This window comes from Manacus candei, unplaced genomic scaffold (genome assembly GCF_025592945.1).
Source record: "Manacus candei isolate 608988 ecotype Guabito, Panama unplaced genomic scaffold, ASM2559294v1 h1tg000014l, whole genome shotgun sequence".
NCBI lineage: Eukaryota > Metazoa > Chordata > Aves > Passeriformes > Pipridae > Manacus > Manacus candei.
Genome location: NW_026138062.1, coordinates 25,791,321 through 25,815,092, shown reverse-complemented (window position 1 = coordinate 25,815,092; position 23,772 = coordinate 25,791,321). Strand labels below are relative to the sequence as shown.

At 36.2% G+C, this 23,772-nt stretch overlaps 1 protein-coding gene across 1 annotated transcript in view; it reads left to right on the top strand.

The window, feature by feature from the left end:
* DIAPH3 (diaphanous related formin 3) overlaps positions 1-23,772 on the top strand; it is a 204,700-nt gene that overhangs the window by 116,249 nt on the left and 64,679 nt on the right. The window contains exons 24-25 of the mRNA XM_051778911.1: positions 6,959-7,123; positions 11,076-11,211. Coding sequence (XP_051634871.1) covers positions 6,959-7,123; positions 11,076-11,211 — 301 coding nt within the window. The remainder of the gene's footprint in view (positions 1-6,958; positions 7,124-11,075; positions 11,212-23,772) is intronic.

Below are 23,772 nucleotides of genomic sequence, written 5' to 3'. Positions count from 1 at the left end.
CAGTTTTCTCTACGGAGAACTTCAGTTGATCCTACTGTGTAATATTTTGAATGGAAGGATGATGTCAAATGAAAGAATCAGTAGAATTTTTTTTCTTAATATAGAATAAATAGCAATAAATCCCCAGGAGTAACCAGTGGTCACAAAACACTTGAAAAAAAAATTAAAATTAACTAAAATATAAACGTAATGGACTACAGATTCTTACATGAACTAAAGTAGCCCAAGACAGAAAGGAATCATAGAATACTTTGGGTTGGAAGGAACCTCAAAGACTGTCTGGTTCCAACCTCCCTGGTGTGGGCAGGGACACCTGCCACTAGACCAGGTCAAAGCTGAAAAGAAGCCCCTAAGTTCTTTTAGAAGAACTGCAAGGAGGATCTGCAAGTCCAGCTTCTCTACCAAGAAAACTGATGAAGACTAAATAAAAACAGAATGAACATATATTTTTTTGGAGATAAAATACGATAGGGGACAGTCAGTGTGTGTTTTGCAAAGAGAAACCACCCCTTGCAGGTCTATTATATCATGCAGTTAAAGGTAGGAAGTCAATAGAGCATAACTGAATCAAGTAAAGAAATTTCTTAAGTAAAAGATGGATTGTTTTTTTCTTCCTGTATTAATATCTTTAAAAAAAATCCTCATGTCAAAGGCAGATACTGACAGATGCTGGCAAAGCAGCAAGTAAACTTCAGTGATTATAGAGTAATAGATCTGGAGGGAAAACACTATATTAGAACAATTGGGAACAATTGCAGTTAAAAGCAAGCAGAAAACATTTTAAGATGGTATAAAAATCAACAATATTCTTACATCATCAGTTCTTCCATCACCCCATCTCAACAAGTATGCTGTATACCTGCTGATGTGGCAGTGAGCAGCAGTTGGCAATACTTTCTGCATAAGGCGTTTCAATAGATTAAAACTCTGAAGGTGGAAAATCAAAAAAGTTAAGAAAATACGGTAAGTACAGTAAGTACTTGTAATTTTGTATTCCATACAGAAGGAAAGTTATGAATATATTCATTGTATCTTATAAAGAACCAGGGTTCATCCCATGTGAAATACTGTTCAGCAGGTTAAAACATAGTAATGGAAATGTTTTCTTGGACAACAGACAAACTGTAGAATTTACTTTTAGGATGTTGTATAGGCTGAAAACGTGAATGAATTTCATCTCAGGCTTCGATAGTTGACTAAAGATTGTACATCAGAAGCTGTTAAGCAGAATACTCCAGCAGTAGCTTTGGCTTAGAAGAATCAGTAACATGGAGACTGCTGGAAACTGAATACTGCATCAGTTGAATTATAATGCTATAATTGCCAAGTTTTCTTCTTTTTTCCCCTAATCTTTGAGTATTGACTGCTGTCAGAAACAGGCAAGATGAATATTTGGTCTTAGTTATAAGAAATCAGTACAGGTAAAACCAACTGTTAAATTTGATTAGTGGGAGATGCCTCTGCTCAAATTAAGGTGCAAACAAAACCATATGCTAAAGTCTGTAATACAGATTTTATTTAGCAGTAAATGTGAGGTAGAGAGATAGAGAGAAATAGAAGAAAGAGGGGAGAAATAGTGAGAGAGAGACAGAGAGAGATTAAGCAGAGGATAGTCACCTTCCATGGATCCAGTTGTGTCCCATTGGTGGTAGTTCACCCTGGGCTTCTCAGTAGTGGGGGTCCCAAGGTCATTCAAAACTTTTCACTATTTATACATTTTAGCAAACAAAGGAATTAATGCTCATTGGCTACATAGTTCTCTTATTCTATTGGTTAAATTATTCCCTCACATCTAACCCTAATTAGTCTCGTGCTCAGTCTTTCTCTTCTTTTGAGTCAGTGGGTTTCTTGAGTTGGTGGGTTGTGATTTCCCCCTGCCAGAATTACCCAGTCGGAGTTGATTTCAGCACAGTTGCTGAGCTGGCTTACCTTGTGGGCCATAAATTCTGCATTTTTCGTGTCCATTATCAGTGATATATTCTTCTTCCCCAGCTTTGTTAACCTCACCCTAGGTCTGAGATAACACCTGGACAATACTACCACCATTATCTTATCTCAGGTTCCTGTTACAATGATTTAACTTACAGTCCAAGTTTCCGGTATCCACAGAGGCACGTTCGGGGGATGGGAGGAGGCTTTGGTGGTTGCATATGCCATCTGTCCCATAACTTGAGGTGATCTTTGAGGTGATATGCATGCATACAAGCAGTTGCTTCTTTACGCAGTTTGCCATAGTGGGTATTTTTGCCTGGATGCATTACTCAGGATGTGCCAACCAGATCTTACCTCCACTAGGCCTGGAGTTAGTGGCATCCTGTCACTCCCTTCTGTGCTTATCTCATGGCAAAGTCCTTCTGTGACCTGAACAGTGTTTGAGAGAAGCAACTGTGTTAAGTCCTTACACCAACCATACTACATATTACATTGTATTAGACTATTCAAATACAATATTTTGAACAGTAAATATTATGAACAGAAATAGTTCGCCCTCTCCTACTACCTGACCCAGCAGACAGGCAGTAATTTCAAAACAGCAAAGTTGCATATGGTTTCTAGGCATGTCTGTGAACACGCTAATTAAAGAAGCTCACTTTTAGAAAAACAGAAACTTCAATAAATTACGAAGCAGAAAATGTTTGATGTAAAGGTTAGATAATCCTGCACAGCATGATGAAACCTGGACCTGTCTTTACTTTTATTCCTATGACAAGGAAAACTGAGTGATGCTGATGTCTTGAAAAGCATGAAGCTCATGAAAAGAAACCAGCAGGAAATCTGAAAAAGAAAGGATGGTGCTTTGTTGGAAATAATTTTTCATCCTGAATACAATTAAGCTCCATGGACAAGCAGGCTATTACATCCTGTCGCTAAATATCACAACCCAAAGCCCCCTAATGAACTGATTAGCATTCTTGTTTCTTTAGGAAGTCAGACGTATGCACAGTTGGTGCACTCCTTTATTGACAAAGTCTGTAATTATGAATATTTCTCCTATATTTTAGATTGTGTTAATTTGTCAGCCATCGTACATATGCTAGCTGAAAAGAAATAATAGTTATTATCACAATTCTTCTGTTTCCTTTAATTAGGAGAGTCAAAGAATATTTAATTGATACAGATCTAGTGTATTAAAGCCATCAAGTGAAATGTTCCAAAAAAGCACAGTGAACAAAATACACTTGTACGTTAAAAATAAAAATTTAGTGGGTTTATGGAGAGTATTTAAATTGTGTATTAAAAGTTTAATTAAATTATTTAGTCAACATGCTCTTTATCAGTACAACTTACATCTTCTGACTTTTCCAAGTAGCAGCTGAGAAACTCTTGACAACTTTGAGCCTATCAGTGAAGGTAGTTGATGGTGTTTTTTACAGAAACTTATGGAACTAATTCTTGAGAGACAATAAGTTGATTACTTACTGCCTTTCAGCTAGGAACAAAGTCTTTTCTTTTGATCAATTCTCTGTTCCTCTTTCCTTGCCATTTAATTTGATTTGTTGACATTGCAAAAAGGGAAGGAAGGAACAGCACTTAACCTGAGTCAAGAAACCCATTTCAACTGCAACAAAGAGACTACTTGCTGCCCCCAAACTGTCGGTTACTTAATTGACCTCATAGTTTGAAGTTCCCCCTGTGCAACATAATCAAACTGAAGTCTGTAAGATGTCCTTGCATCCTAAGGACTTTGGAAGATTACAGGACCTGAGCTCTTCAGATAAAAAAAGGTTGTGTGTTGCTCTTTGGAGGAGGGACAAGATGTTAACTCTGTAAATTTAATTTAAGTATGTAATTTTTATGTATGGGTCTTTAGTATCTGGTCTGGACTTCACACATGTATTACAGCTAACACTGGTTTTGCTTGTAATATATGGGATACAAGCACTGGGTGCAGCAGATTTGTGTAATACAAATACCTGCCAATTTGTTTTCGTATTATAACACAGAGGTAAGTAGGAATGAATCAAAGAAAAGGTATTATTGAACAAGTACTCTAAACATTTCTAAGTGTTTCTTGAACTATTATATTCAGATACAGAATTTTTCTGTTGAACCTTGGTATATGTTTATAAAAAGAAGTGTCTCTGACATGTATTTGTCAGACAATTGCAACTGTTTTCCCAAAACGTGGGAAATCCTTAACAGAGACCTACAGCATTCACACCCCTTGCTCTTAGTAGGAAATCATTTGTTGAAATGTTTTGGAGTGACCTTGAAGTCTTTTTGAGCATGTCTTCAAAAGGTTAGCCACGTTTTTATGGAGGCTGTTGTTGTCTAGTGTAGTGGCAGTCTCAGTTCTCTTTGAAGATTCTGCTAAAATATATACAGCATCTATGCACCTGCTAATCTTTTTGTTCATATGCAGAACAGTATTCCTTTTTCAATTGTCTAGACTTAATATGTAGGTTAGTTTGTGAAAATATCACAAGTGGTGAATATTAGGGTCTTTTAAGGAAATATACGGTGGAGATAACATCATTCATTATCTCTTCTAGGGTAACAGCTGCTTTTACTTGGCTTGACATGCTGCACTATATTAGTATTTTAAATACCATAATGTATTAAAATGAGTATAAACTTCAGACAAGCAGTTCACTATGAAAAGATCTGTCAGAATATGCAAGACCAAACATACAGGTGTTAGAAATTTTGCCACAGATATTACTTGTCTCAACTCTGCATTGCTTTCCTGTTCCATTAATTAGCAGAATGATCTGTAGTCCCATGAGTCCAAAAATGCAGTCCGTGAAGTGAAGCCACTTCAGAAAAAGTTAACAAATATCAAACTTCTTGATTTCCTTTTCTTCCCACCTGTGTTGCAGCTCAGCTGTACTTCTGTCTTCATTCATCCAAAACCAATGAATTGTGTAGTTGATAATGTATATATATCAACCTGTTCATAATAATTACAGTTGGGATTACTGTACTCAGTAATATTCCCTGTTGTCTCCAGTTTAGCTAGGGCTGGCTAACAAAAGCCATATTTAAGGAGAAAAGGAAGAGGAGTTATTAAAGATACCTAAAATGAAGCACAGTCTCAGTAGAATGCCAAGAGCTTAGGGATATCCCATAATGCACCAGATGGAAAATAAAAATCTCAGGATTCATCATGTCTAGCATTGAAATACTAGATAGTAGAACATCTTTCCAGAGTGCCATATTTTGTGTTTAAAACTGTGCATCAAAGATTCAAGGAGAGTCACTTTTAACAGTATAAACTATACAGCTTGTATGGACTCTGTTAACATAGCTGTAATTTCAGCTGTGTCTTGAAGAATGTAACAGAAATTTTGTCTTTCACATCCCTCACTCCCCAAGTGTTCTTTTCAGGACATTCTCTGGCATTTACAAGATGAAGTTTATATTTTACTGATAATTTTAATTTTTTTTTTCCTTCTTCCTAGAAAACGGGAGGAAGTTATTGGAAAGTTTGATATTTGGCACTTATACATAGTGACAACAAAACACATTTATCTCATTTCCCTTTATCCTTCCAATCTGTGGAAATAAGCAGCCTTGTAACTGCAAAACACATGTAGCTTTCCATAAGTTCTGTTAATAATCTAAGAATCACAAAAAATAAGTATCCTAAATTTGTAGGATAAAAAGGGAAACATATGTAGAAATCCTTTTTTCTATTTTCACTCTGTTTTTGTTGTTTTGATTTGCTGGTGTTTTTGTGAACTACTGACATTTCTTTTGATGGTCCTAACCTATGTTTTGTCATGACTTGTTTCTCATAATCCTTTTTTATTTAATAGTTAGGCAGCAATTGTAGACTAACTTCTCATCAACTTTCCTTGCTGTCCCACCAGCTTTTTAAGAGTCTTAATAATTTTTAAGAATCTCAGGTCTAAAGAGTAGTTTTCTGTGTGCTGTGCTATTCTCATCTTGGGAGCCAAGTAAAGAAGAGAGATTCAAATTGATGCAGAAGAAAAGTGGGCCCATAGCATCAGCACTCTTTGAGCTGTTGCTAGTTAGTCAGCACAGGCAGTCTGAAGCTTCTTACAAGCTGCATCTTGTGGAGTCAGTAGAAGCATGGAAAGAAGCTTATACTGGCAAAAGAGCCTTGTTGGAGAAAGTCTGAAATTAAATATTTGAGGAGTGATGGAAGATGTATCTTCTTTAATCATTTAAATCTTGAGTTTAGTTAGCCCTTTTTTACAAGACTGTTGTAATGAAGGCTGTTGTGCCCTTACAGACCCAGCTAATAGACATCGTAGTGACCAATTAGAATGTTGTGAAAGTGCATTATTTCTCCTTTCCTGCATGTACATGAGAACGTTATTGTGTGACTTTCTGGCATGGATTCTAAATCACAAAAAAATCCCCCATAAACTTCTTACTTGATATTTTAAAAGCAACCTTCACTAACCAGAAAGACATTTAATAGTGAAATTCAAATGGGATTCAGCCTCTAAACAAAGCTGAGAGAGGAGTGCATTGCAAAAAGCTCAAGAGTGAAACAGTTACCACCCGGCAGTGCTAATACTGTTTATCAATATTTCTATTTTTACTCTAATTTTAGTAGGAACTATACTATTTCTTGATAAAGCATTCAGGTTAATTATTGGTATCTGTACCTAAATTCCATGTAAATTGAAATTTATATACCTAAGCTTTTAGCTTCAATAAGGAAACAGTGATACTAAGTAAACTGCATAAGTGCTTGAAGTTATATTAGTTCCATACATTTCACGTTGTTTCATATGAAATTATATGGTAACGGAATAATCTTTAAATTTAAAGTGGTTGAGATATTTTGGTGTAAGTTCTTGAATTTATTCATAGGCCTAATATACACAGTAAATACTAGAAAGCATATATGACATGGAAGGAATTCTTTTGGTCTTCATTTGATGAAATAAAAAATGTGTATGACATACAAATCAACGTAAAGTAAAAGCCGTGTGTTTGACTGGATTCACTGAGTATTCTTACAACCTTAACAGCAGTGTACAGCTTTCTAGGTCATGCCAAAGAAGATTTTCAGAAACTTTCACGGATGCATGAGAACATGGAAAAACTCTATCAGAACGTGATGAGATATTATGCCATTGATCCGAAGAAAGTTTCGGTGGAGGAGTTTTTAACAGACTTAAACAACTTCAGGACCATGTTCATGGTACAATATGTTTATTTTATGCCTAATCTTTCTTAGAAGTTATTTCTTGTAACGTTATGTAGTTGTATATGAATTTGGATAATAAGTAGTTTGTGTCACATCTGGCTACTTATGATTACATAGCTTAACTTACTGACTACACTCCTGCAGGAATGTTATATGAGCATGAGTTTTGTGACAAAATCCGGAGGAGTGATCCAACGAATGCCTGTTGATCTGTAGAAAGATTCACTTAGTCATTTTACCACCTACTCCTCATGGCAGGCTGATGCTTATCATTACAACACACTTAATTTAAGGTGCTTTCATGTTTCCCCGTCTTTTTTGGTTTTACTTGGTTGGTTGAGTTTTTTAAGGATTTCAGACATGTCTGAAGATATAGACAGGGAAAATTATTTCTTTCATAAATACTGAGAAACAGTTTGAAATTCATATGTCCGTTTATTTTGAGGACCGGAATTAAACTGGAACCCATATTTAGCAAACATTTGGAGCATTTAAAGATTACTAAGTCTCTTCTGCTTCAGAGTTTAGCAACTAAAAACCTAGAAAGCACAATCTTCAATGAGAAAAAGTTTTTCTTGACAAATTACATATGCCAGATTTTTCAACAGGGGCATTGATTATGTTTTCCTAACTTGATCAATGCCTAATATGAAGCTCAATAGTCTGATTTCAAAATTACTAAATATTACAAAATAGTTATATTGCTTTAACTTCTGATGTTTAAACCACACCTTCCATGTAAATATTGTAGAAAAAGAATTCTAACTGCTTAGGTTCATGTTGAAATGGAGGCTCTAAGGGAGTGGTTGTGCTTTACAGTAATTTTCCCATATTTCTTCTCTGTGTCTGTAAAATACCACTGATATTAACCTCTGCTTCACAGCAGTGCTATAAAGATAGATTAATTAGGGCTTCAAAACGGTTAGGTATTATTTATGAGTATGATAGAAGAAACCTTGAGGAAAATTAATAATTCTGTCTTGCAGTTTGAAGGGTATATGAAAAAGATGTGTAGATAAGGCATGCAAGCCCTTATCATTCAATGACACTAAACAAAATATTGAGTAGCTGCTCAGTTTTGAGACTTTCCAGAAAAGATTTTTGAGATGCCTAACATGAGACACCTGAAGTCTGATTTTCAGGATTGTTTAGTATTGGACTAGGTTACTGACAGAAACTAAAAGTGATTGTTATCATATAAAATTTAGTTCAAAAGACTTGTAAATTTAATGCTGAAAAATCATTGATTTATTAAAAAGTCCAAAACTAAAAGGCCACTTATCACCAGTAGGTGTGGGGAGCTGAAGTTCAGTCATCCTTGTTGTTATACAAAGTTGATGATTTACATAAAGTATTCACTTACTTATAATTCTTCTTTTTTTATTCTTAATTAATGAAAATATTTTAAAAGTTTTTAAAAAGCATGTATAAATCTGAAGCCATAGACTTGAGTTTCATAGCTAACTTTGGACTGGAGTTTGTACTTCAGTGTTATTTGGCAGCTGTGACAGCTATTATTTGCACTCTCTGAGCACCAAATGGACAGTACAGTTAGTCGGCCAGATCCAAAAAAAGGGGTGAAGCATTTTACCTTCAGTGCTTTAACTTCTGAAGCTAAATTCCTGGTACTGTCAGTGGAACATCCTAGGTATCAGACATCTCTGTTAACCTCCCTCTATGCTTTCACAGCATCACAGGGACTGCTAACTAGCTCATCCCTTTCCTTGGAAGGATAGCTTTCAAGATGAAGCAATTGTTTGTCTAATGCTTAGAATTTTCCTGCAGTTGTAGGAAAGGGAGTGAAGAGGCCTTGAGCCAACAACTCTTCTGTCCAAGACAGTACACTAATCATAAGATTGTAGAAACCCCTTGCTCCTATTGACACTAGGTTACTCTGCAACAGAAACATGACTTCAAGAACCAGAAGAGGAGCAACCAAGTAAGAGTTTGTTCCCTAAACTCCGTTTTTCTTTCATATGATGCAAATACTTAAACAAAAATTAGAGACAACACTGGAAAGCACATGAGGGAACCCAAGAATTCTTCCATCTCAGAAAATCCAGGCCTTAGTATGCCACGTTTTGTGTTGAAAACACATAGAACTTGTAGGATAGGATTTGACTCTAGGGCATAGACCTCAAAACATTGGCATCTGCATGTGAGTTTGAGTGTCTAATATTGTGTTCTAGTCCAGGGAGATGCATACTTAATACAGTTAGTGAAATTTGAAGAACTGTCTACCTGATGTCTCAAAGGAGAACTAACACCAGAAGTGCCTAGTACCCTGGAGAGGTGTCTTAAATGGTACCCAAGACATCATCAGCCTGAAATTTTAAGCTGTGACATAGAATTTGTGGAAGATCACTGTCCTGCTAGAGAAAGGCTGGAGGCAAGGTGTGATACACCAAAGCTTCCAACTTGCACTGAATATGAAGGTGTGAGCTACAAAATCAAGCCTACTTGATCAGTGTGATTGGAAAGAAGAGATACCTACATTTGAATGATGGCAGTCTGAGGCTGAGTCATACTGGTGTTAATTTTGGGGAAAAAGTAGATGCAAAGTAGAAATATCCTTGGCCACTTTGTCAGGAAAGTGTATTTACTTGTGCTCAAGACCCATTTGAGTTTTACCCAGTAGTTTATTCTACAGAATGCCTAGTCTGAAAATCGGCAAAGAATTTGTTAAAAATAATTCAGTCAAGAATTTTAGCATTTTGTAGTAGGCTTCTTACCTCCTCCCCCTGTATCAAGAAATTTGACAGATTACTTTGGAGAAGACTGTGTGAAAGTACAGTTTTGCTTTGTGTAAAAAAGTCCATTTCATTGTCATTTCATGATGGGAAGTTTATTCTCCTCCAGTTATCCAAGATAAGTATTTCTTCACAAGTTCTATTTGATATTTTTCTTTCCCCTTCTTATGGTCACTATCTATTACAGTGATAGTACAGTGCCCCTGGAAATACTGCTGTAAATCCACATTCATCTGTGCTATATAATAATCTTCAGTCCATTCTCTAGTATTTTTTTTCTGAGTGCAGTCTGGACATTTTCCTGCTAAAAACAACATGTGAGACATTAATTATCCCTGTGTGCCTCAGACCTTGTGAAGATGCTAGCCATTTTGTAGGTGGGGCCACTTTGATATATTGTGAAAGACGGGATTCTGTGTAACTGTGTTCTGAAAAAAGAAGCTTTCTACAATGAGAATGGGTGCACTTTACATATAATGCAAATGTAAATTCTTAGAGCACTGAGAATTTACCAATGTACATAGCTAACACTAAAAGAATGAAAAAGTAATCCAAAAATACTTTTGTTAAAAATGTATTCAATGTGACACAGTTCTTTTGCTTAATGTCTGAATATGCAAAATTATGATTTAAAAACTTTGAAACTCATAGTTCTCTTTTGGCTTCATTGGAGGTTTGAGAGTCCTTATTTATAATTCAAAATAAACAATATTGCATAGATATTATCCAGAAGACAAGAATTTATAAACCCAGTGAATTAATGCATATGTAGATAAGAATAAGAAAAATGCAACACTGTCACCCAGACAGCCTTGTTTTTCTTGCTCTAGTGGCTGCATGGGAAAGAATAAATGTTGAAACTATTCTAGAAATACAAATACTAGCTGCTTACAATTTTGTAAAACAAAGTGATTTAGATGTTTTGAGTTCTTCTTACATGTGTATTCTTACGATGTGTTTCTTGCTGAATGTATAATCCTTATTTGGGGGCAATTAGTGTGCTTTTAATATATTTATTCTGAATTTCCTTACTCTTCTGAATAAAATGTACTAAAAATGGAATGTAAAATATTTATTTGGTTTGATAAATTAAGATTAGTTAGGAGATGAGATTTGAAAGCTTTTTTTTTTAAGGTTTGGCTTTGTTTTTGCTAAGACTTCAGTTTTCATGGGACTCTATATTACTTTTTTCATAGCAAGCAGTAAAAGAAAATATGAGAAGAAGGGAAGCAGAAGAAAAACAGAGACGTGCTAAAATAGCTAAGGAGAAGGCAGAAAAAGAAAAACAAGAGAGGCAACAAAAGAAAAAGCGCTTGTTAGAAATGAAAACAGGTAAGTGACGTAGAAAATGCATTTTACCAAGCATTTTACTGGAAATAAATCGGCTATTTTTTCATTATCTGAATGTACTCTGAGAAAAAACAGAATAGATGAATGATTTTTCACTGGTTAAAGTTTTCAGCAAAGAAATTCTTAGATTTTATATTGTTAATGAGCTTTCCTAATTACCAGTTTTTCTCAATTTAGTTTATAGTGCTACCTTTTATTTTTCCATTGGAATATATTGAACCTTGTGTGACTAAGTATAAGTTCGGTTATGCTCAGAATACTTTTTTACCTGAGAAAAGACATTTTCAAAATCACAAAACCATTTTCTTTGACTAAGGTTGCATACACGTTTTTGTTCTTTTATGAGAATAAGCCCTTCCTAAAGTACTTTGTATTTTTCTTTGAGTATGTCAATTGTTATTTCAACAGGTCCCTATTGAAACATCTCAAAAAACTCCTGAGCCATGCATTTTTAAAGTTACTTATGCTATATTTTGTATTTAAAGAGGTGGCAGATACTGTGAGAACTCTGTTACTAAAAAAGATGCCTGATGATCCTCTATACTTCTGTATTTTATCCCATACTGAGCTTCTGTAATCCTTCAGAATGATACATGTCTTACTGTATAAATTACCATGAGCTACTCTTTTTTTTCCTGAGCAGATCTTGTTAAACAGTTCCCTACTCAAGCCCTGGCTGGCACCTTTGGCATAAATGATTATCTGTCTCTTCCAGTTTTCTCTAATAGCCAGAGTAGGTCTGTTTAGTTTCAGAGATGTTTCAGACCAAAAGTCTGATTTATTTTTGTAAGACTATCCATATCTTGAGGTGTGAGACTAGAGCTTTCTCTTAAGGTGGGAAATCAGGCAACTGCTCTCTGAACACAGAATTTCTAATTCTTTAGAAGTACAATTCAAGACCAAATCAGAAGACCACCAGTGACAATCTTTTCAAAGCTAACAGAAGACAGAGGGTGTCTGCAGAAGACTAGGAAAGGGTAAAACTGGTATCTTCATTCATGCACAGTTTGCAGCTTCAAAAGAGATTTCTCTCAGACATGTTGTATGTATGACTGATAGCGCTTTGAGTGGAAAATTGATAGTCTTTCAGTGAAAGTTAAAGCTACCCTCAAGTCCTGTTCTTCATAATGTGATGTTCAGGCTTTCCAGAATACAGATGCCAGCGTTAGACACTTCTGCGTCATATACTCGCATGTATACATAGGCTTCTGGTAGTGAACCTTACCACTTCAGCTAATGTGCCAGGGAGCACACAAGCCATCTTGTCTTTAAGTAGCTCAGGTTTTTTATTAAATCATGTAAGTGTACATGTTCTAGGTTTGTGAGGATTCCCAAAATCACAAACACTGAGACACGAAGTGTATGAGCAAAGCAACTTTATTCCATTACTCACAATAGCAATTAATACACACTGACCCCTGGATTTCTGAAAAGCTGCTGAGCAGGAGGACATGGAATATAGTGCTTGGCGGGAGAGGCAGGCAGGCCATGCACCTTCAGGGCGTCCCCTGGATCAAAATCGTGTCCATCTCACCTGTCCAACCCAGAACCATCTCTTATATCCCCCTCACAGGAGTGGAATTTTCCAATTGTGACATTGGCTCACATGTGGCCAGCACGCAAAACAAGACCACAATGGTTTATGACACCAACTCCGTGCCGACAACGGCTCTGTTGTTTCTTCTTCTAAATGTCAAGTTTCCACCAGTTAACCTAATCTTTTGTTCTTCTTTCCAAGGTTCGGTTCCCAGCCGAAACTATACAATATTTTCCTATGCCATATTGATGAGCACAACCACAGACCAACTATGGCAGGGCCTCAGCCACGACTCAGGTCCCTGACACAGTACAGAAAGAGGTTTCTTGGTCTTGTAAGCAGCCACCTAAAGTTCAGTCTGGAATGACTGATCTAAACATCAGAGTAAAAGATGATGTTAGGATCACCTCAAGCTATAAATGCCTCGAGTCTGATATTCACTAAATTGGCTACTGATAAGTTGTAAGGTTTCTTGTACCTATTTGCAACACATTTTTAAAAGTCTATTAGAAAACCCAAATTGTGGCAGCAGAAAGGACAGCAACAACAGCATGAAAAGTAGGATTTTTTTAAAATTATTATTATTATTATTATTATTTTGACGACCTTACCAGAACTGTATTTACAGTATTTAATTGAAGAGGCAGGTTGCTATGATTCTTAGCAATCAAAAAAATCCCCCCTCCCTTTTTTTCCTAGCTATAACTAGGTCAAGGAAAGGCTTTTTTCTCATTAAGAATCTGTAAATCAGTCACAAAATGTTTATATCTGACCTGCTAAAAAATTCATAACCAGGTCCTCCCTCTGTAAAAATACCAAAAACTCTTACCTAGAGTGTGACTGTGGAGTAATTGGTTTTTGCTGCATATTATTTCTTTACATGGTGACTGGATCAGATGTTGGATCTGTAGAAACAGTATTTCAAGTATTGCTTGAATAAAGCAGCTGAAAACTCACTGACGTTACCATCCCAGAAATTATTTTCTGGGTTTCAAACAGTTGCATACTTAGAAGAAGAGAAAAGATTAGATTATATATGCTAAATGGTCTTCAATATTCTTTTTTCTCAGTGGACAGATCATAGTGTACTCTACATCTCAACTTTTTTTTTCAGTAACATGGCTTTTTAACTGAAAATGACCTGAAAGTTAGGAGTGTCTGTGTATCGCTGTACTGTGTACTACTTTGGAGTTTAACTGTTTTTCTCTTTTTTTAAAATACCCCAAGAATCAGCAGCAACAAGAAAAAAATCAAACAAACAGCTAAAATAATAATCCAAGAATAACCCAACCACACTTTACTGGACTTGACTGAAAGTCATTAACAGCACTGGTTTTGCTATTATCTTACTCCTGTGCATTATTTGTCATTATCACTATAATTAGTTCTTGCTATCATTCAATCAGTTAGTACCACTACATAGTCAAAGCCTGAACATCTGTGTCCTAAGTTTAATGTGGATATAAAATCCCATTGAGTTGATACTGTAGTGTTGGCAGTGATGGCTACCATTGATGGTCCTAGTTGACAGATGACATAGTGAAATTTGAGAGGTCTTCTGCAAAGGAAGCCAGAACTGAAGAAGATATATTTTTTCTTCTCTACCAGCTTCGCTTTCCTTCCCCACACATAGTTTGGGATCTTATTCTTTTACAAAATGGTTTAGATGACAGGATGCAAAATGCTTCAGGGAGTGTTAATTCTGCAGGCCACAGCAGTGCCTTTGATTTGCTCTTGCTTAGCTGCTGCTTCTTTTCTTAATGGAAAAGCAATCGTTTTTTCACAGTGCTTGAGGTTGTGCTTTATTTTTCAGTGACCATTAATTAGCCATTAGTGACTACTTCATGACTCTGGAGCTTCTGCTTTCAGAAGTTACTGAATAACTTTCAAGTCCTGAGCTGCTATGTAGTGCTTAAACAAGATTTGTATCATCATACCAAACTTGTTTTGTTAACCACTGGTCTCATGTGCAAAACAGACATTTAACCTGTCCTAGATTTTGCTTCATTCTTGAAGTTCTTTTCTTTGGGTTTCTTCATCTTTTATCTGTTTTAGAAGCTATTTGAAGAGCAGGGATTTGTTGCCTATGGTGCGACCTTTTACTGCACAAGGTGGAGGAAACTGGGATTCATTTCTTTGCATAAAAGTGACCTACATAATACTGCAAAAGTTTTTTAGTTATTTGGGGGGTATTGCTGACTTTTTTTGCATTTACAAAAACTTAATATAGAATCATAGAATGTTAAGGGGTTGGAATGGACCTTAGGGATCATCTAGTCCCAACTGCCTTGCCACTGTCAGGGAAACCCCCAACTTAAGGAAATATGTAACAAAATATAAATTTTATTAAAATATACACAATATGTGACTTGCATATTATAAGTTGCATATAGCATGTTAGGACTGTGTTAAACCAGGTGTGACTGACATTACAAATATCATATTAACCCAAAAAGAAAATGGATCTGGATTTAAGGTATCTTCTGAGTTTGAGTTTAAACTAATTTCTTCAGGTTGAAAACAATAATTTCATCAGTAGTAACTGACATTTACTTCAAATATGAGGTGGTCCTACAATATACTGGCCTTCTCACAAATGACAGTAGTCTTTCTTAACCTATGTTGTGCCTTTGATACATAGGTTGACAACTGAGTCATCTAGATCATAGCCTGTGCTTTATCATCCATACCTCTGCATTAGGCTGCCTTTGAAATACTGTTACACCGAGTCTGGCGTTGATATAATCGTTTTCTAAAACTAGATAAATATGTGTACTTTGTGATAAGTCTTCATAAAGTTTTAAGTTCAATTCTTTTATATTTAAGATATAAATATATCAAAATTTTGTAGTTTGTCAAATGTGTAGTTTTTTATGAATAAGCAGTATGGCATGTTTTAGAAAAACCTTAACATTTTACAATATAAATTAGGACTTCTGCTAATAAGACCATAGATTTTTGCTATTATATGAAATCGTTTTACTTGCTCTCTTGCAAATTTTTTTTGAGATTTAGACCTGAAACCGATGTCAGATATACATACCTCTAAATTGTAGTTTGCTAAAATCCTCTGTCTCTACTTTACATTTAGCAACACATACATGTCCTAATGATCACAGCTCAAATAGTTCACTGATAAAAAAAGCTGTGTCTTTAGTTGATATAGTAAAAATATCACCTTCATATTTTCCTTTCACCTCCATCCTAACTTAAAAAGTATTGTGGAATCAGTAAATATTTTGACTAAGTAGTGAATGATACTTGGTATTTTGAAATTTATGGTAATAAAACCTGTCCTCTAAATATTCTCCAGATTGCAAAATGATATTCATCATGAGATGCTTTGTCAGTAAGATTGCTTTACTTGCTTTTGTGAATCTAGATCAAACGATCACACACTGTCCTTCTAAAGGTAAATAGCCAGCGGAAGGGGATCTTTATGTAAATGCCACTTGTCTGCATACTATTAACATTCAGATACATACTTTCTTGTGCTGTTCAGATTCTTAGTAAAAAGCACACCAATCAATTATTTTGGTCTTATCACAATGTAGACAATTCTATAACTGCGATAATACCAGCTAAATTTATTGTAATATAATTGAGAACTCCATCATTGTGGCATCTTCATTGTGTCTTACTTTGAATACTATTTAAGTAAGCCACTTTTATCAGTGGTTATTTACAAAGGCTGCCCTTTTCTTATGCAAAAGTACTTAAGTAATGCCAAAATGAAACATCTGATTTCCAATGTAGACTATTCCTTTGTTTTCAGTTGTGTTATTCAGTTTCACTTTTATCACAACCATCTGGTTTTAAATACATCTTTTAGTTTATTTAAACAGTTATGACCTTAATCAATTTTGCAGCATTTATTTTTGCAGAGGTTTTATATTGTTTATCTGGTTTTGGAAAAAAACCCGACATTCATGTCTCACAAACTTGCCAAGTGTGTTTTCAGTTTTGATTCTTCAGATATTTACTATTTTATTACTATCTACTGCATTGTGCAATATGAATATTTTCATTAGTTCTGTAGAGTTCTGCAAAACAAAAGGACACCATGGATCCCAGTACTGACAGTTTAAGCAAAGAAAATAGTAAATGTAATTAGGTAATTAAAGTTCAGATTCCAGCAGATAAAATGCTTACCTTTGAAATAAATTTAAAAAATCCCCAAACCTATTTATATTAGTAAGTACCCCCAAAGACCCTACTTTCCCTGCTTAGCTCAAGTTCTTAAGGCCTCTGTTTTATTAATTTCTTCTCACTGGGATAGGAGATTCAACAGTTGTCAATAATATTCCTTTAGTCTAAGGCGAGTGAAGGACTGCAAATGACGCAGGTTATAGAAATGTGCTCATGTTCCATTGCAACTGAGATGATGTCATTAGTTTCTAACAAATGTTTTAAAATATCTGCTGGGCTAAAACACAAGTTTTGGAAAATGGTATATTGCTAGCTTTTGCACATTTAGGAATATGTTTCATGCAACTAAATTTACTGTAAAGTGGACAAAAGCTCTGATAATGATATATATGACAAAGTATATAACATTACTATCCAACAAGCATTTTCTGTAAGGGCTCTCTTCTCTTGGGAGTTTACCCTTTTGGAATTTCAAGTGCTCCACTCATCTCAGTTCCTTCCGGGTACTGAATACTCCTTCCTGTTGTTCCATGATTGCCTACACTTATCCTCAAATTGGACCCTTTTTACCAAGAGGGTTCCTGAGGTCACTTTCTGTTATTTGAATTTATTCTTAAGAGTCACTTTTATTATGGATCCAATGGAAAATAACTCAGTTCTGTAACTGTGAGAAGTGTAACTTCTTGTTCTTATGTTAAATTATTACAGTGGTCACAAAGAACTGTGGGGCATTACAGAGTTGCCTACTCAGTACTTACTCATGTCGATACTTAGCAGACAGTTGACAGTAAGCTCATGACAAGTTTGGGAAGTAGATCTAATTTTGCATAATATCCGTTTACATTAGAAAAAAAAAAGTCCTACATGTGAAGAAGGAAATGTGACAGACATTGGCTACAAATACACTAGAAAGAAAATGTCATCTGATACGTCCCTAAGTATAGAGGTTATTTTTCAGCTTCAATTGTATTGTTTTGACAGTAAAGTATAAATCTGGGTAAACTACTGAGAACAGATGTTCCCTCAAGAATAATTGTCAGATTCATAGTTGAAAATACTACAGAGAATGATAAAATACAGGTATGTTCGACCAAAAAAACCCTGAAAAACCAATGTGTGATACATCTGCAGAAGCCACAGCAAAAGATGAGATACATCAAAACCCTATCTGTTCAGGCAAATGGATGGTTTTTGTGCAAAAAGCTAGAACTGATCTGTATGTATATTAATTAAAAACTAATAGTCACAGGTCATGTTCTAAAAACGTGTCAAACGTGCTAAATTTTCTGAAACATGGAGGTTCATGCAGTTATTTGCAACCCATGGGATCAGAATGGAGCAGCTGCTACTAGTTTGTACTGAGTAGTAGCTCCAAAAGAGCAAGTTGTTTAGAAGAAATAATTATTTTCTTTCTGAAAATTTTACTTAGAAGTGGAATCTTTGGAGATAGCAGCTGAGGGGGTTTGTGAAACTGAAGTTTACACAAAGCCCTGAAAAAATAAATAGCAGCTGTATTTGGGAGAGAGAAAAAATAGTCAGAACAAACAGAACTGTTGAAAAAATTAAGGATCAATAAAGTAATGTCTGTAGATGAAGATTCTCATAACGCTTGCCATTTATGCTGTAGCAGTAAAATTTCTAAACAAATGTGAAAACTATGCTTCAAACTTAAAATGGCATTACCATGCAAGATAATTACAATCTCTGGAGCCATCTTTGGGGTTAAGAGCTCTAACATTTATACAGGTAGTAGGTTTTGGGTTGAGTAGGCATTTCCTACTCCAAATACTAACTCACATCTCCTTCATAACGAGATAGACATCAGAGTCCTCTTTAAACTTTCACTCCTGCTATGCGATGCTTTTATTCTCTTTTTTTCTGTATCATCAAAAGTTTCTTCTCTCAAGTTGCAGAGGAAGGGAGGAATAAACATCCTTACCCAAAGCATTGGAGGATATGCTTTATTTTTACTTTCCTCGGTCCAAGGTTGTAAAAGAGCCAAGAACCTCCTCTGTAATTGTTGGAAAGCTAGCTGATTGGAAGGTCATGTCTCTGACTCTTCCTTCAAACTGAGTCTACTGCTGCTTCTGTTTCTATGCTGTTCGCTATGACGCTTATCTTCACTCAGCAGTACCTCAGTGGTTGTACAGAAGTACAGTGTTGTTACTACATACCAAAATATTCTTGCTCTGAAGCTTACTGACAAAAGTTACTTGATTTCTCTGGCAGCTTTTATCCATTGAAAGCTGTTAAATGCAGCTGCAAAGTCTTTGAATTACAAACAGCTGGAGACCAAGAGACCATTCTAGTAATGCCATTATATATTTATTCTGTCCTTTTTATAGATTGTTGCTATCAGCTACTAGAGCACAAAATGCAGAGCTAGGTGGACCATAGGTCTGATCTTCATGGGTATTCTTGTGCAATTATAGCTACCTAATCAGAAAGGATCTTTCCTACCTGAAGCTGTCCAGAAGCTTTCCTTAGACTAAGCTCAGTCATGTAATCCAATCAGAACTTTATCACTCCACTAGTGAGAAATCATATAACTTGAAAGTTTCTTTCAGCCCCTCATCTCTGTAGTACAACTGTCAGTATAAGTGATCACTGTGTATTTTCTGATTTATTGGCTGTTTATAAATTTGAATGGAAATAGAAATGTGCTAAATGAACTCCTTGAGAGGCACACAGTAACCAAGAGAGATGTTCACACACACACACACACACACACACATATATTATGCTCAACTACATATATTCTTTTAAGAAACTATATTCAATTAAGAATGCTACTGAAGTTGTTCTGACTGCTTTCTAAATGAAATTGTAGTTGATACGTCTCAGTAATAGGTGTTCGTATTTTTTCCTTCTGTGAAACAAAACAAATGAAAATACTAGTTTTTGGCTAATCTGGAAAGCAGATTGGTTGTATTTTTGTCAGTGTCATTGGTGTGCAGTTTTGGTCATCACAATATAAGAAAGATATTAGGCTGTTAGAGAGTGTCCAAAGGAGAGAAGTGAAGATGGTGAAGGGCCTTGAGGGAAAGCCATATGAGGAGCAGCTGAGGTCACTTGGTCTGTTCAGCCTGGAGAAGAGAAGACTGAGGGGAGACCTCATTGCAGTCCACAACTTCCTCGTGAAGGGAAGAGGAGGGACAGGCACTGGTAAGCAGTGACAGGACTTGAGGGAATGGCCTGAAGTTGTGTCAGGGGAGGTTTAGGCTGGTTATTAGAAAATGGTTCTTCACCCAGAGGGTGTTTGGGCACTGGAACAGGCTCCCCAGGAAATGGTCACATCATCAAACCTGACAGAGTTCAAGAAGCATTTGGACAATACTCTCAGGCACATGATGTGACTCTTGGGGATGGTCCTATGCAGGACCAGGAGTTGGACTCAATGATTCTTGTGGGTCCCTTCCAACTCAACATATTCTGTGATTCTGTGATTGGAGTTCTGATGTGTAAACAAAACAGGGAAATCATTCATTAATAGTAAAACATATTGACTGACTTCTTATGTATTTGATCATTCTTGCTATCACCTGTCCTATAAAATTTTAACCTTAGATAAGAATGCACAAGGTTGGTCTGTTTTATGAGTGATTAAATATTACTAGAAGAAACTTAACACTGTGCTCAATTTAGCAGGAGTTTTTTTCTACTAAAAAGGCACAGCATCCCTAGAATAGGAAAAGGACTATAAAAAGATTGAGTCTTTGGACTGGCTTTTAAAAAACATTATCAGGTAATGCAATATATAATGCATTATTAGAACATCCTATATTGTTGAAGTGGTGAGAGAGTAGGTGTGTATACAGAAAATAATTTCATTTTCAGACTGTTAGCTACTGTTTCTGTGCACTTAGTGAAAAGGTAACCTCTTTATTATTGCAGCCATTGTAGATGGGTAGCCTATTAGAATGTTTGACCACGCTCAACAGAAAAAAAACCCCATTTTACTTTTGAATGCAATTTCCTGGAATCAGTTTGTGCCCGTTGCCTCCCATCCTGTCTCTGGGCATCCCTAAGATGGCTCAGTCATCCTTACACCCCACCCAGTCCCCCATCAGGTATTTTTATATGTGTTGCTAAGATCCCCTGAGCCTTCTCTTTTATAGGCTGCACGGTCCCAGCTCTCTCAGTGTGTTCTCATATGAGGGCTGCTCTGATCCCTTGATCATCTTCATGGTCCTTGACTTTGCTTGGATAGGTTCGTGTCTCCCTGGTACTGGGGAGCCCAGACCCAGCACTACAGACATGTCTCACCAGTGCTGAGTAGAGGGGAAGGATGACCTCTCTTGACCTACTGGCAATGCTGTTCTTTGGTTGTCCTTGCCACAGAGACCCAATACTGACTCATGATCAATAAGTTGTCTACCAGAATCTCCAATTATCTTTTTTGAAGGTGCTTTCCAGCCTGTTGGCTCCCACTGTGCTACTGTATGAGATTGCGTCTCACCACTTGCAGGTCTTTTATTGGATTTAATTAGGATGCCTGTGTGCCCATTCCTCCAGTTTGTGAATGGCAACGCAACTGTCGGGTGGCTCAGCCATTACTTTGAATTTTGCACCATATGCAAACTTGATTAGAGTGCGCTCTATTCCATCATTCAGGTCACAAAGGAAGATGTAACAACTATTATTCCCTGTTTAAAGTCCTGGGATGCATCACTTCAAAGGCTTGGCATTCTGTTTACTCTTCTATAACTCCAGTTTATATCATGAAAACTTTTTTGCGATGTCCCTTAGAAATGCTTACTCTGGCAGTCTTTTACTGGATCTGACATCAATATAAATGAACCTGAATAATCTCTGTGGAAAGTGAGTTTATAGTGACTTTCTTCCATTGTCACAGAAAGAATGGTGTTTATAGACTCACGGTGAACACCAGAAATGTATACATTTTTATTAAAAAACTCAATATTAAGATGATTTCACTCTCGGTCCCATTACTTAAATGGGAAATTATGATTCAGCTGAGATGCAGAAATTGGTATCTTGCATCACTGAAGTATGTTTGTATCTCTGTGATACAGAACCACCTGTTACCACAGCTTACCTTTTGCTTTTTGTGATATGAGCTATCTTACAGAAGTTAAATTGATGTAGGTACCAACCTTAATTTCAACAGCTGATTTGAAAGGGACAACTGTCTTTCATAATTCACAAAGAACAGAGTTTTAGTTTGTATTTAACTTCTTTTAAGCTGTGTGGAGGTTGGTGCACTCTTTCATTCGCATGCTTGGAGTCAAGGTTTACCTATTTCTGTACCCTAAATGCACTTTATGGCAGCCCAACAATGGACCAATTTATCAAGAGCAAACAAGATGGCATGAAACCTACTCTCCTCAGCTAGATTTATGGGGTGCTCAGTCATTAGGGGAAATCCTACCTTTTTGTAGTACATTTGCCTAGAGCTCTGAAGCAGTGTCAAAGGCTTTCTACTTTGTGTTGAGCATAAGTAAGAAATGTAACTCTTCTGATACTGAACTAAACTGTTGATGTGAAATGTGAGGTATGTACATGTGTTTTACTTCTGGGAAGGGCTGTTATGTGTCTCTCGCTTGAAGTCACTGTAAATAGTGATATTTTTGGCTGAAATTGGATTTAATACTTTTAAATCTGAGAGGAGCTGTCCTTTCAGCCAGACCATCCACAGCAGACTTGGCAACTGTTTCTGCTTTGTATCTGTACATTGGAATTTTTGTTTTCCTTGCTTTAATGTAACAAGGTTCTTCCAAAATTTGATCAGTGTCAGAGGAACCTCTGTGTTCTGAGTCATGACTCTAGTTCATGCACTGTTATTGACAGTCAAACTGACAGTCATGTATTCCTGTCAGTGAAAATTATTTGATTGGTTCTATGGCTTTTACCAGAAAAACTTCAAAGCCTTAGAATAACTCCAGGTTGAAGTCTATATATCCTGTGCATTTTCTGAACAAAGTTGCCCTTAACACCCACCCACAGTTTTTTTGTAAAATTGTATCTGAATTTCATTGAAGTGAAGAGTCTAAGTTTAGGTCGTCATTGCTGAACATTTTGAAACATTAAGATTGCTTTTTATTTTTATGTTTACAATGTAAAAGCCTTCAGAAAGTGTCCTGCCCTGTTCATATGTAAGGCTGCGAGGTCTAGAAGTTGTTACATGTCTGCACTATGAATACTTCACAAAATCTGGCTGCCTTAGGCTGTGACTGAAAAGATGAAACCACATCCAAAACATTGGAGCTCACCACTGCGTTGAGGGCTTGAATTATCTTCCTCTCTGTGATCTGCTGTTCTGCTTCCTGAAGCCTAGCCCATTCAACATTACAGCATGGTTAATGTGACATTGTTTAGAGAATGGTCCTTCAGTTTTTACTCAGATGGAGATCTTCTATCTTCAGCTGAGCATTGCTTTGTAGGCTGTACTAATTGAAATCAGTCCTTATACAAACAAACATAAAAGACTTCCATGATGTCTTGAAAGTAAAGATACAACATTAAAAAAGTAAAATATATATCTTTCTTTTTTTCCTTCCTTGTGTGAATAATAGTCTGGAAAAATCTCTGCTGTCATTGTCCCAAGCTTGGTAATCATGTGCCTCTGAAATTTTTGAACATTAATGCACAAGACATGATGTAACTAAACCTAGGAGAAGGCCGCAAAGGGCTTACATTCCACTTCAGTATACTGGATGCAGTATATCCAACCTGAATGTTGTCCTGAGCTGAAGAGGGGAAAAAAAGTAGTTTGTATTCTAGCAAACAAGAATAAAAAAGTACTAATTCTGGTACTTGCTGAATTGAGAGATCAGGACTTAAATCTTCAGACAAGGAAAACAAATCCAATAGCTTCAGCAGTCCAAGTTTGTTAT